This window comes from Nymphaea colorata, chromosome 2 (assembly GCF_008831285.2).
Source record: "Nymphaea colorata isolate Beijing-Zhang1983 chromosome 2, ASM883128v2, whole genome shotgun sequence".
Classification (NCBI taxonomy): domain Eukaryota; kingdom Viridiplantae; phylum Streptophyta; class Magnoliopsida; order Nymphaeales; family Nymphaeaceae; genus Nymphaea; species Nymphaea colorata.
The window spans coordinates 34613699-34626567 of record NC_045139.1 but is presented as its reverse complement, the minus strand read 5'-3'; the positions used below and the strand labels follow the sequence as shown (position 1 = coordinate 34626567).

Genomic DNA, 12869 nt, shown 5'->3' with positions numbered 1-12869 from the left:
CCAAATGTTGTGATGACTTTATTTTATTGGTGTTAGTCAACATATATGATGAGGAAAAAGTTATTATAGTTAATGGGTTTTTGAGTAAGCATATAATTAATCTCGCTACCCGTGCCAGAGCTGAAGCCCCTCTTCTTCTTCCTGTCCTGCTCTTAAGGTTCAGAGTTGCTCTTCTTCCTGTCCTTACGGTTCAGAGTTGCATTGGCACTGAGTAATAAGTTCTCTATGATTTATTCTCCTTGTCGTATAAGAACATAGCTCCCCACAAGTTAAACCTAAAATGTGTTTGATAACGTGCCTTAAGCTCGCCCGTTTGAGCTATGCCCTTGGGGTTGGCTCGGCCCGATAAGAGCCAGGTTTCGACTGGCCCGATGTCGAAAACTCGATGTCGAAAACTCGAGCCTAGACCCAATGCCCGAAAACCAAGCCTGAGCCTTGCCCGGCTCGGCCTGGTTACAAAACAAGTTTTTTAAACATAAATATAATTTTTTTAATATAAAATACATTTTTAACAATACAATATATGTTATTAGGAAAAAATAATATTTAAAAATTTATCGGGCCAAACCGGATACCGGTCGACCCAGTGCTAGGTACCCAAAAGTTACCCGACCGGATGCCCACCATGAATTCTTCTAGGAACATCATAGTCACTAACCTGAGGCGGAGCTTGAGCAATCAAAACAAAAGTTCTGTAAACACTTGTCTGTCTTTGTGTTTGTGACCTTCCTCACATTCATACGGATCTAGAGTTTCACAGAATGCTTTTATGATCTGTAATTAGCAGAAGTGTTTCTAACGATCTCGGTTTTTTTTTTTGTTACTTCTTTTTTTTTTTCAAAATCTAAAATCATTCTACTTTGAATTTCTAATGCGCATAAATAACATTTTCAAAGCATCCATTTTTTTTTTCAAAACAACAAGGCATCGTTACTGACTATCTTCCAACCACAGAAAACCTAATTAACAAGCAATATTACATCTCATGAAAGCACATAGTACAAAAGTTTGTGTTATTTAAAAACCTGTAAATTTGTAGAATTCTAATTTACAAAATAGATCCGTTGGACAGCACCATATCAACAGATCAGATTCATATCACACATATCCTTAATCATATCCGCTTTTTTGGATATTCACACATTCATATCCAAATCCAAAATCTGATTTTTATATTTATATATGAATCCAAATCCAAATTTTGGACTAGATTTTGCCAAGTTTCAAATTTTAAAAGCATTAGATATAAGATATTTGTCTAAGAATAAATACGATCCGAATCCATATCTGAATCCGATCGGAGATTTATGTATATCAGAATCCGAATCCGACCGGATGCCATTTATTAAGCATGAATCCTATCCGATTTCTTAATCAAAAATTAAATTTATTTTCATATCCGATTTTTTCGGATTGGTTCGGTTGGATATTCGATTCAAATCGGATATATTGACATCCATAAGCCGAAGGGCAACCCTCTACACCTTTCTCATGTCACGAGATCGTGCCACCCAGCAGTTGAGACCATATATGGTCATGCCAGATGATGCATTGATCATTATGAGCGTTCATGTTTAATTCAAATATTTTAGCATGCCTTTCATGTATAAACTTGTTTTGCTCATATGGTTCACCAACTGCAAGTTCAACAAATATAAACATTTTACATAGCATGCCTAAATTATAAAAACCAACAAAATCAAGGCCATCAGAATCAATCAACAATTACATGAGGTAATCAATCATTAAAGTCAACAACATGGATCTCAAATCCAAATCTGAACAAGCTCGTGATATAGCAACATCACAATAACATCCATATGTGAATAAGTTTCGAACCGAGACAGATGCATATCCAAATATTTCTGCAACTAGCATTCATGCAGAAATCTATATGCTTTACCAAAACAATTCATTGACAAGAAATAACTCATCTTTTTTTTTACATTGCAGTGGTCCATGTATCCATTATGTTATCAGGTCACAACACAAACAGGTGCACATTGCAAACATATATATATATATATATATCTACATGTATTTTACAACAACTAATACGCACATGGTTACATGGAAGGAACTTGATCCATTTCTAAAATTTATGAGATCCATATCAATATCCATTAAAGTATTTCAAACATTGCACAAAATTATCTTTCATTAAGAATTCAAGTTGTACAATAAAATACAAGAAACTAAGTCTGGACTTATGCATGTTTAGCTAATTTGGATCAACATCCACAAATCTGTTTATAATAATGAACAAATCCAAAATGCATATATTATCAAAGCAAATCAATTTTAGTTACAGACCCAAAAAAGACATGAATATGTTCTAAACAAGTGAAATCCACATCCAAATCCATTTACAACACCCAAGATTTATATTCTAAAAATAAGTCGAATCTCAATCCTCAAATAATTTCACAACTTAAATATATAAACTTTTAAAGCCCAAGTTAAAATCCATGTATAACAGGATAAATATTTTGAAAGCAGGTTGTATCCAAACCAAGACTTGGTATCAAATTTGAAAATATTTGAACATAATTTAAAACCAATACTTTATAAAACCATATTTATAGATTATAAATAATAATTGCTGCTTTTAAAACAGATTTTAAGACTCTTTGAATCAAACCCAGAACAAGTTCCAAACGTGTCACCAAATGAGAAATTTCTTAAAAACCTCCTTAATTTAATCAACCTTGTTCCAAACTACTTAGACTCAAAGTCTAGTGGTTCAAGCTGATGTATTCAATATGTACCAATGGATATTCAGAGCATCACTGGTATGATTAGTTGAAAACATACTTGAATTTAAACTTATATGAACCAAAACATTTATGTTAAGGTAAATGAGATCCAAATCCAACTCCACTGATTCTCTAAACCGACCTGTATGTCTTTTATGTACCTTAGATTATTTTTCTACATGGTCAACCTGCAATGATAAGTGCGAACTTAACTTGTTTTACTAAGCTCATATCATAGCCATAAATATGGTGATATTTTCTAAAATATCACGATATTAATGAAAACACAAAGAAAACGACAAAAACAGGAAATATTGAAAAACATTAAAAATGAATTTATCACGATTTTTTTCATTTATTTTTATTTCATTTTCAATTTTTATTTTTTTCAACTTTTGTTTCATTGTTTCTATTTTCTCTTGTTTAGGTAATTAACATGAACTCCTAAATGCAGTACAATACTTATTCACTTTTTACTTCTTGTATTTTTACCTAGCATTTTGATTTTTGAATTTTTTTAAGAACTTCAAGATTTTTTGGAGATTTAAAAAAAATTACCAATAAATACCTAAGAAAAATTTTTGGAGATTTAAAAAAAATTACCGATAAATACCTAAGAAAAATCTCACCAATAAAATCCCGTAGAACGATATTTGCGGCTATAACTTGTATATACCCAACTTACTATCCCAATTCAATTCAGTCAAGGCAGTAAGCTCATTAATAAAACCAGCATAAAAATACAATGGGACGAGAATTATATCTCAATATTTAAGGCTATGCCTTGAAAATTATATCTCAAAATTATATCCAATTATAACACTGTTTTCGAAACAAATGGAAAATAGAGGGGTCGTTTTGAAATTTATTTTTATAAAGTATAAAAACCTTCATCCGCCCGCTTGTGTCTGGCCATGTCCGGCAGCCAATGAAGTCCGGCGACCTCCATCCACCGGCGGCTACCATCTGCACAGCCTAGGCGAGTCCTTCCCCTCGCCTATATGCTAGTTCTTTTCTTTTTCCCTTTATTTCCCACTTGCTTTTCATATTTTGTTTTAGGTTTGAAGGGTCTGACCGATCGGAACTAGCATCAGCCAACTCCGGCGACCACCAAGGCCACCAGCAGTGCGGCGTCGGCCGAAGCCCCATGTGCTTCCCTTTATGTGTGCATATGAGTATGGATTATGGACATGTAACAAAATCATGAATGCTTGCAGTGAACATCACATATGGATGTAGCATCATGTAAGCATGACATATTCCAAAAACGTGCATTTGCAAAGGCATCTTGATCATCACATCGATCTATGATGTGACATGCATAGGTCGGAAAAACATCATGCTCACAATGGAAGTGTGAATGCAATCACAAGTCATCATATATGTGATTTTTTTGTAAGATAATTTGCACTAACTAAGCGGATTCACGTTGGAACAATAGTCCAATGCTCGCTTTCATCTTGGATCCAATTTCCCACGCATATTTAACAATGGTATATATTTTATTATTAAAAAATATATTTTATATTTTAAATTTTTTATTTTACATTTAAAAAATACTTTTATTTTAATAGAGTGGAACAGGGCCAAGGCTTGGATGTCGGGTATCGAGCTGAAGCCCAACTCATATCATCAGACCGAGCCGGTCCGATGCCCAGGCCTACACAGACTTTTGATTTGACCAACGAAACGCAGCTGACCTCTTACTGTCTTACACATGCAGCTCAACCTTATGTTTTTCAAATATTTAATTGCGTATTAACAAAATATGCCTAAAGAATTGGGAAAATTTTTTCAATATTTATGCAATGCGTGAGAAATCAAATTTATGAACAGACAGAGCTAATGCACTGATTTTTAAATATCACAAAATCAGTTTATGTGCGCGCGTAGATTAGTAGAATATATCCATTATTAATAATCCAGTGCGTGAGATGCAATATATTCAAATTTGTGGCATTCTTTAACTACCACAAGCAGTGAAAGATTTGAAAGGCAAAGAATGGTTCACGTAATCTACAAACTCACCTCCTAAATTATACTAAATATTAATTCCAATAAAGGACAACATGCTAACATACCTATTGCAACTAATTATTTAACAAATAGCATGTTTTACTTTAAGATATTTTCACAACATATCAAAATTTTTACTGAAAAAGTTTTAGTAATTTTGTCAACTTTTCGACTATTAAAATAAAAAATTAACTTAGTACATGATTATTGGTTAAAATAATTGTGTATATATATATAGAGGAAGATTCATATACGCTGTCTATTATTAAACGGTATTTCATATGAAAATACGGTTTTCATATGAATGAAAACAGTCGTAAAGTTAATACCAAAACCCATTTCTTTGTTATCCAATCAAAAACCAGGTTTTTGATACGCGATCCAAATAGTAAAATCAGGTTTCAAAGCAACTCATTCACTGCTTTTATGTTGATGAATTCTATTTTTTGTCTTATATTTTTCGTCTCCCCCTTCCAAAGAACGCCTCTCGTGTTCGTCTGTTTCTTCGAAATCCATAAGCATTAAGGCTCCATCATCCTATTTGTTGTGACATGTGGCTGATAGATTCGTAATCTAAGGATTTGATCTTGTGTTATTTCTTCTTGTACTTTCTTCCCACGCACAAGAAACCGGAAGTGCATGTTCGGGGGAGCGACGGTTCGATTTGCTCGACGTTGTCTCTCCCGTTCTTCTACCTTGGAGGGGAGATGTTTGATGAAATGGCCTGGGGAGGAATTCAGAAGCCTTGCCGAAGTTTCTGTGTGGAATGCCATCCTGCGGGGATGTATGGAGAAGGGCGCACACGCTAATGGGCTCTCTTTATATAGCAAAATGCGACTTCATGGAGTCAATCCGGATCACTACACGCTTTCCTTCGTTCTCAAGTTCTGTAGGCCGACCAATGGAACACCAATGTCCCTCATACTCTGTAGAGGGGCTCATAGCGACATTGTAAAATGTGGGTATGAACCGGATTTGCTGCTCGCAACGTCCCTTGTGGAGGTATACTCTGCCGGGCGATGTATGGTCGATGCACGCAGAGTGTTTGATGAAATGCATGAAAGAGATGTCGTCGCGTGGAATGTGATGATACATGGCTATGTAAAATCTGGTGATACGAAGTCTGCTGTTTCTTTGTTTAATAAGATGCCACAAAGGAACAATTTTTCATGGAATATGGTCATTGCAGCGATGGCAAGATCGGGAGATTTAGAGGCTGCGCACAAGCTGCTTGCCATGATGCCTCAAAGGGACGCGGTTAGTTTGAATGTGATGATTACAGGGTATTCCCAGGTTGGGAATTTGTTGAAGGCAAGGGAATTGTTTGAGAGTGCATCTATCAGAGATTTGGTGACATGGAATTCGATTATTGGAGCATATGCCGGAAATGGGCAAATAAAGGAAGCTTTGGTGCTCTTCAAGAGAATGTGGGATGAGAATGTGGAGCCTGATGGGTTCACATTGACAACAATTCTTTCAGTATGTGCACGAGTTGGTGATTTAGATACTGGCGAGTGGATCAGGGAGTATATACAGAGGAAGGGAGTCGCATTGAATTACATAGTAGGGGCTGCTCTTGTAGACATGTACTCAAAATGTGGGAGAATTAATTCTGCGGAAGAGGTATTTGAGTTGTCTCCAAAATGTGATGTCTCAGTTTGGAATGCAATGATTGGCGGACTAGCAATGCATGGGCGTGCAAACAATGCGTTTGAACTATTTAATCAAATGTTGAATGTGCAAATTGAACCAGATGCAATCACCTTCCTATCAATGCTAAATGCATGTAGTCATGCTGGTTTGGTTGAAAGAGGACAGACATATTTTGATACTATGAGAAGTGAATACTTAATTGTGCCACAGATTGAGCACTATGGGGCTATGGTAGATCTACTTGGCAGAGCTGGACGTGTAGATGAAGCTTACAGTCTCATTAAAAGCATGAATATTGAAGCTGATGCTGTAATTTGGAGGGCTCTGCTTGGCGCCTGTAGAATCCATGGTAATGTTAAGTTGGGTGAGCTTGCAACTAAGCAGATACTGAAATTGGAGCAGCGAAATAGTGGTGACTATGTGCTTCTTTCAAATATCTATTCCACATCAAGCAAATGGCATGATGCTGAAAATGTATGGAATGCAATGAAGGAGAAAGGTATTCCCAAGAACCCAGGATTGAGCTGGATTAAAGTGGACAATGTAATTCATGAATTCATTGCGGGTGATAGAACTAACCCTCAATCTGAGAATATCTACCGATCCATTGTTGAGGTGATGAAGCAAATTAAAATGGTTGGCTTTGTGCCTGCAACCAATGCAGTAACATATGATGTATCAGAAGAGGAAAAGGAAGACGTTTTGTACTGTCATAGTGAAAAATTGGCGTTGGCTTTTGGGCTTCTTAATACTAGCCCAAGAAGCACAATTAGAATTTACAAGAACCTTAGGATCTGCCACGATTGTCACTCTGTTATGAAGTTTGTTTCAAGACTCTATTCTCGAGAGATAGTCATCAGGGATCGTATTCGATTTCATCATTTTGAAGGCGGCACATGCTCATGTAAAGATTATTGGTAGCCTTCTTTTTCTGTTTTGGTAAGTTCCATATTCGTGTTTTACATTTTTTTCCTTTTTCACTAAACATTGCAATTAATTAAGGGCACACAAACATGCTGTGGCGGGTTAATCTTCCTGCTTGTCCCACTGAGCATGGTATATATTTATTTATCCTCTTTGTTTCTGAGAGCTGATATTGCGCTTGTCAGGAATATGTTCATTAGGCAGCGGACCTTTTCTTTGTTAGAAACATGTGATGATTATATGGAATTACTAGTACCATTCTGCATTCCTGGTCGTTCAAGAATACTGAGATCTTTGGATGTGTTGTAGCGCATTCAAGCACATGCTAGGCAGCTACGAGCATGCAGGTTACTACAATTTATCAAATCTTCTGATGTATATCTGCTTCCTAATAGAACTTCCATTGCAAAAATATGATTTCTGGCACGGACAAGTTATGGCATGGCATGTCAATTGTCATCTGTGTCGAGAGTCCTCTTTAGGTGCACATGTGAATCCTTGTTGCGATTTACTTCTGATACGAAGATGATACATCACATTCACCGTTCACGCAAAAGATTACCTTGTACTATCATCAAACATCACATATTTTGTGTATGTACAAAACGAACTGAAGTACTTTCTCATGTTCTTTGAAGTTTGATGTACTTCTGATTGGTGCTTTTCAAAAGACTTCGCCATGTTCTTTTCTAGTTTTGGCATTTTCTTGTTACTTCCCTTTTCACATTTGTTGGCCTTTTTAAATGGAAAACATGTGAAAATTTATAATTATTTGCCGATTCACGTACTGTTAATATAGGTTGAAAACGGCAGTAGCATCACTGGAGTCGAAGAGATTACCGTCAGGTGAAAAATGCAGTGAAACAATCAACCATTTACGAGGGCAAGAGTATACTATAAGGAAAGCACGAACTTAGATTCCGATAGACAGCAAAATGTTGGTCCGCACAGTGGGTGCGCCATACTACATTTGGCGCAGGTGCGCCGTGCCCATTGAAGCTGCAGCGGCGGTGCGCTGCTGGTGGCAGAGTTGGCGCAGTTTGGTGGGCACATACCAGATGCAGAGCTTCTCGTTGGCGTTGAATATGGCGTCAATATCCCACGAATGATGTGCAGCCATGGCCACAAGGGGCTGGTAGCAGGCCTGCCTCCAGGCTCCCACATTCTCCCCCCTCTCTTTGAATGCCCGCCGTAGCCGATCTGACGCGGCTTCATCCAGGCAGTGCAGCGCATAGCAGTGGACATAGTGCCTCATCTTGGGCTTGTTAATGTAGCTTGCTCCCATGCTCTTGGCGTACCTGAACACCTGGTTCGTTACCTGCAGCACCACCATGGCCATGGCCGATGACTAATCACAAACAATCTGACTGAGCTGTAAAATATGTAACTGAAAGCTTGATGATCCGAAAATATGCCGTGGTGATAATTTACAAAAACCTTGTAATGTAAAGCATGGTTCTGCAAAAACCTTCTGAAAGGTGAGGACCATTTCCAATTTCGATTTTTTAAAGTGACTAATGCCCACAGGTATCTGGGTCTTTTCTTTTTCAAACTTGGAAGCTTTCTATAGGGGAGAGCTTAAGTTTTAGGTACTTTTGCTGTCACTATCTCTTTCATGAGAGAATCAGATGAAGTTTTTAACCTTCAACGTCAACTCATGTCTTGACGTTACCAGTGGCGATTGCTGACGAAGTTATCAGACTGCCCTTTCAGCTAAAATAATTGATGAAGGTGGAGCATGAGAAAGCAAATGAAGGGATGGGCACTTTAGTAAAAAGGGCACCTTGGTGGGGCACTTTTCCCCTCGCTCCTTTGCGATGTTCTGGACCTGGATGAGGAAACCTCTGCACTCCTCGTAGAGGTGGAAGAGGTAGTCCAGCCCGTTCTTCTTTCCTCTGGCCACTTCCCCGGGCTCCGTCACAATGAAGGGGTGCTCTCTCTGCCGGTCTCCGCCGTCGTCGCCACCTCCCTCGCCGTTGATACCGCCCCTCGTGCCTCTCCTCCGCCTCTGCCCTTTCTTTCCCTCCACAACCACCTCCCAACCTCCCCCTCCGCCGCCGTTATCAGCCACGCCTACCACCTTCACCCCCTGAACCGGCTCCTCTGACAACCCTACCCACCCATGACCAAACAGATACCAACGTCAGAGACACACAGAAAGAGAGTAGTTATGGTTTTTTTTTTGTTTCATCTATCCCTTTTGGAATTCCATCTTTATCTTTTAATTTTCACTAAGATTTAAAGCGAATAAAGATTAACAGATGCATTCATGATGGCCTTCTGTCACTTTTAATGTCGAAGAGGTGATCGTTGGTGGACGTTAAATTGGTAGGTTTCTCGTGCCAGTCTAGTTTCTCTGTTTGTGTATGAGAAGATAAAGCCACTGTTCTTGGAAAAATATAAAAAAATGTTTAAAATGATGATGAAGATTCTTCATAGGAAATCAGAATATTCAACGAAACAGTGGCTGCAATCACAGGGAAAAGAATTCAAACCGCATTGAGAAATATGGTTCCAAAATTTCATTGGACAAATTGAACAATCACAATATCTGTGATGCCGGTTTCGATCAGAATATTCAAAAGAACGGTGAGCTACCAGAGAGAGAGAGAGAGAGAGAGAGAGGTGGGACCTTCCTGGGAAAGGGCGTCGAGAGGGTTGGTGGAGTCGGCGGAGGCGAGGTGATGGCGGCGGCGGGAGACGTCGTCATCGAGCAGCCAGCGGCGCTCAGCCCTGACGGCGGCCTTGATGCCGAACCTTTCGCCGACTAGGAGGTCCCAGTGGAAGACGTCGACGAGGGTGGCCATCATCTCGTCGAGCTCCTCATCTTTCATGTTGAGGAGGGTGCTGGCGGTGAACCCCATCTCGGCCATCTTGGCCAGAGTGAAGTAGCGTACGCCGTAGTTCTGGAACAGGTCCTCCAGTCCCCCCAGATCCTTCGTCCTACAGTATGGCGGAGGAATAGCAGCTGCCGCCGCCGCTGGTCCTAGTGGTGGAACACCGCCTGCGCTCACGTGGGCAGTGGCAGAGACCGACGCATCGTGGATAAGGAGCCGGCTCGGTGGTGCAGCTCGAGCGTCCCACTTGAACAGCGTTGCTGAGAAGGCATCTGGGTCCATGACAAACAAGAAGAAGTAGAAGAAACTACAAACGGAACAAAGGGAGTAAGGGTAGTCAGCAGCGAGCGAGAAGGAGAAAGAGAGAGAGAGAGAGAGAAGAAAGAGAAGCTATTCTGATAGTATGACGGAAAAATCCCGAATGGTTATATTATACGCATTCGTGCGGATGAATGTTTTTCTTTTTCCAAAAAATCAGATATGTGTATAGTAGTCTCCTCTCTCTCTCCACCTGAAGGTTGATCACATGGATACGCCCAGTGATGGAAATGGGAATATGATTGCCGATTTCGAAAAGGTGATGAGAAGTGCCATGATGAAGACGATGCCCTTCCCCTCCATTCTCTGTGTTTTGTTTTTTTCTCTTTCGTACTCTCCTCTCAGTCGGCGTCTCCAATAAATAAAACGCAACTCGGAAGTCTCGATCTGTCCTGACCATAGAAATGTGAGATAGATTGTCACACTCACTCTCTCTCTCTCTCTCTCACTCTCTCTCTCTCTCTCTCTCTCTCACACACACACACACACAGAAGGAGAGCATAGGAGCAGACGCAGAGCCAGAGCCTACACTGTCAAGAGACCCGAGGCGCCATTCTGGGCACTGGGCACACTCCTGATGCACTTAGCTGGCCGTCCATGAGCTCGGAAAACCTTTCAAGAAGCAGTACATCTGTTAACAGACTCATCCCTAGATCTCAGATCTCCAGTCACTGTGATAGAACTTGTTCCATATTGATCATCAGGTTAACAGCATCCATTGCCAAAACTTCCTTAGAATGACATTTTCTAATGAAATGATTTCTAATACTGGAATCAAGAAAACCTATTGAAACTCTATTGCTCAACATAAAGAATTGCATATAACTTGATTAGGGGTTCGTTCTGAGTTTTCACTTGAGTATGGATTCCATACTTTTCATACCCCAGATAATTTTCCAAGAAAATGTCACGGCCACATGGTTTCTTGACCCAGCACATCGTATAAATTAAATTAAATACCAAATAAAACTCAGCGGACAATGTTGTTTGATGAATTCATTTTAATTTGATCTTTGTGTGTTGTAGTTTTCAACCATCGTTTCACATGACCAAGATGAAACTTGGCTCAAACTGAGTGGCGGTCAGAGCCTGCTCCTATTCAATTGCATTTACATATTCAACAAATTTTCTCATTTTATGTACCACTTCAAGCTTCCTCGGCACATTGGCAGGCACAGCTTGTAAACACGAATCATTTGAAGACGATGACTATAGAAATCTACGCCCGATTATCAACATGAAGTATCAGTAAGAGTATACACTTCTTGGTTGGTGTGATAATTAAAACATTGAGATGTCAACTATAAAAATAAGCATTCATGCTCGTATTACATGTAGTATGAAACGTCAAGTGACGTATATAATCTCAATTGGATAATGAGGTGCAAGATATGTTTCTTCAAGGTCCTATTTGAGAAATAGCATGTCACTAGACAGTTATCGACTAATAGACTGCAAAATGTACATGTTTTATAAGGTTTATTTGGCCCAGCTAGTAGATTGAAGAGTTTTTAGACATCTTGGTTCTTATGGTATTGGCAGACATCACAATAGGATATTTTGTTTTCTTAGCACTTTAATAAATGCTATATTATCATGTTCGCTACTTTTCTAGAACCTTTTAGTTTGAGATTAGAAATCTCTTAACCATTGGTCTTCCATTTAAAACTTGCGACTCAACTTTGCTAGCTAACTTAATTCCCCTTCTGAACCCAGTTCTTGTTCCTTCAAGAAACTCATCATCTTGAAACGAAATGGTAGCTTGAGAAGGAAGATCTGCCACTTATTTCTAAGGTTATAAATGGAGAAGGTTGGGAGATTAACAGTCAGCCTCAAACTTCACGAATTTCAACATCTATCATGCAAAGGAAGACTCTCCAATTTATCATTTTATGTAATGAATCGGATCAAAACTGATTAAAAGTATATTTGGATATCTTTAGAATCAGTTCTCATGCTTGTAATTACTATTTCCATAACAACGCACAGATAATGTTTAATGCTTCAATTAACATTGACATTTTAAATCCAAGTCATTACTACAATCCCGGGGGAGGGGGGTGGTGGCGGCACAGATATATGACAAATGGAAATGCAATTAGAAGACAATTAGGTGACAGGTACAAAGACAAGAAAGAAAAACTCAAGCAACCAAAGTACGAGAGAGAGAGAGAGAGAGAGAGCTAGTCAATATAAAAAGCAAGCAGTGGCTTATACGAAGGGCTAATATCCCTGACGATTTGGTTATTGTGTTCCATCGAAACTTGCCACCAACAATTAATAAGCTAAGAACACTAAGTAAAAAGTCAAAGCTTGGGACATTAGGATAATGGGAGAAGGGGGGCAAGTGCCAAGGGCTAAAGAT

At 39.1% G+C, this 12869-nt stretch overlaps 2 protein-coding genes across 2 annotated transcripts; one reads left to right on the top strand and one right to left on the bottom strand.

The window, feature by feature from the left end:
• Nucleotides 1-5194: 5194 nt before the first annotated feature.
• Nucleotides 5195-8307, top strand: LOC116246984 (pentatricopeptide repeat-containing protein At5g50990-like). Its single transcript, XM_031618923.2, has 2 exons — nt 5195-7364; nt 8149-8307. Exon 1 carries the CDS (start codon nt 5412-5414, stop codon nt 7344-7346), a length of 1935 nt encoding a protein of 644 aa, XP_031474783.1. The 5' UTR covers nt 5195-5411; the 3' UTR covers nt 7347-7364; nt 8149-8307.
• Nucleotides 8308-8313: 6 nt separating this feature from the next.
• Nucleotides 8314-10541, bottom strand: LOC116246986 (floricaula/leafy homolog). Its single transcript, XM_031618925.2, has 3 exons — nt 9982-10541; nt 9133-9461; nt 8314-8667 (listed from the first exon to the last, which is right to left on the bottom strand). Exons 1-3 carry the CDS (start codon nt 10466-10468, stop codon nt 8314-8316), a joined length of 1170 nt encoding a protein of 389 aa, XP_031474785.1. The 5' UTR covers nt 10469-10541.
• Between the last annotated feature and the right edge of the window lie 2328 nt (nt 10542-12869).

What these genes read in the sequence shown, in the direction of transcription:
- LOC116246984 (XM_031618923.2), top strand. Translation starts at nt 5,412, where the DNA reads ATGTTCGGGGGAGCGACGGTTCGATTTGCTCGACGTTGTCTCTCCCGT.
- LOC116246986 (XM_031618925.2), bottom strand. Translation starts at nt 10,468, where the DNA reads ATGGACCCAGATGCCTTCTCAGCAACGCTGTTCAAGTGGGACGCTCGA. An exon ending in CGACGCCCTTTCCCAGGAAG is followed by an intron (nt 9,462 to 9,981) that starts GTCCCACCTCTC and finishes ATGGGTGGGTAG; the next exon opens with GGTTGTCAGAGGAGCCGGTT. An exon ending in GGGAAAAGTGCCCCACCAAG is followed by an intron (nt 8,668 to 9,132) that starts GTGCCCTTTTTA and finishes GTGGTGCTGCAG; the next exon opens with GTAACGAACCAGGTGTTCAG.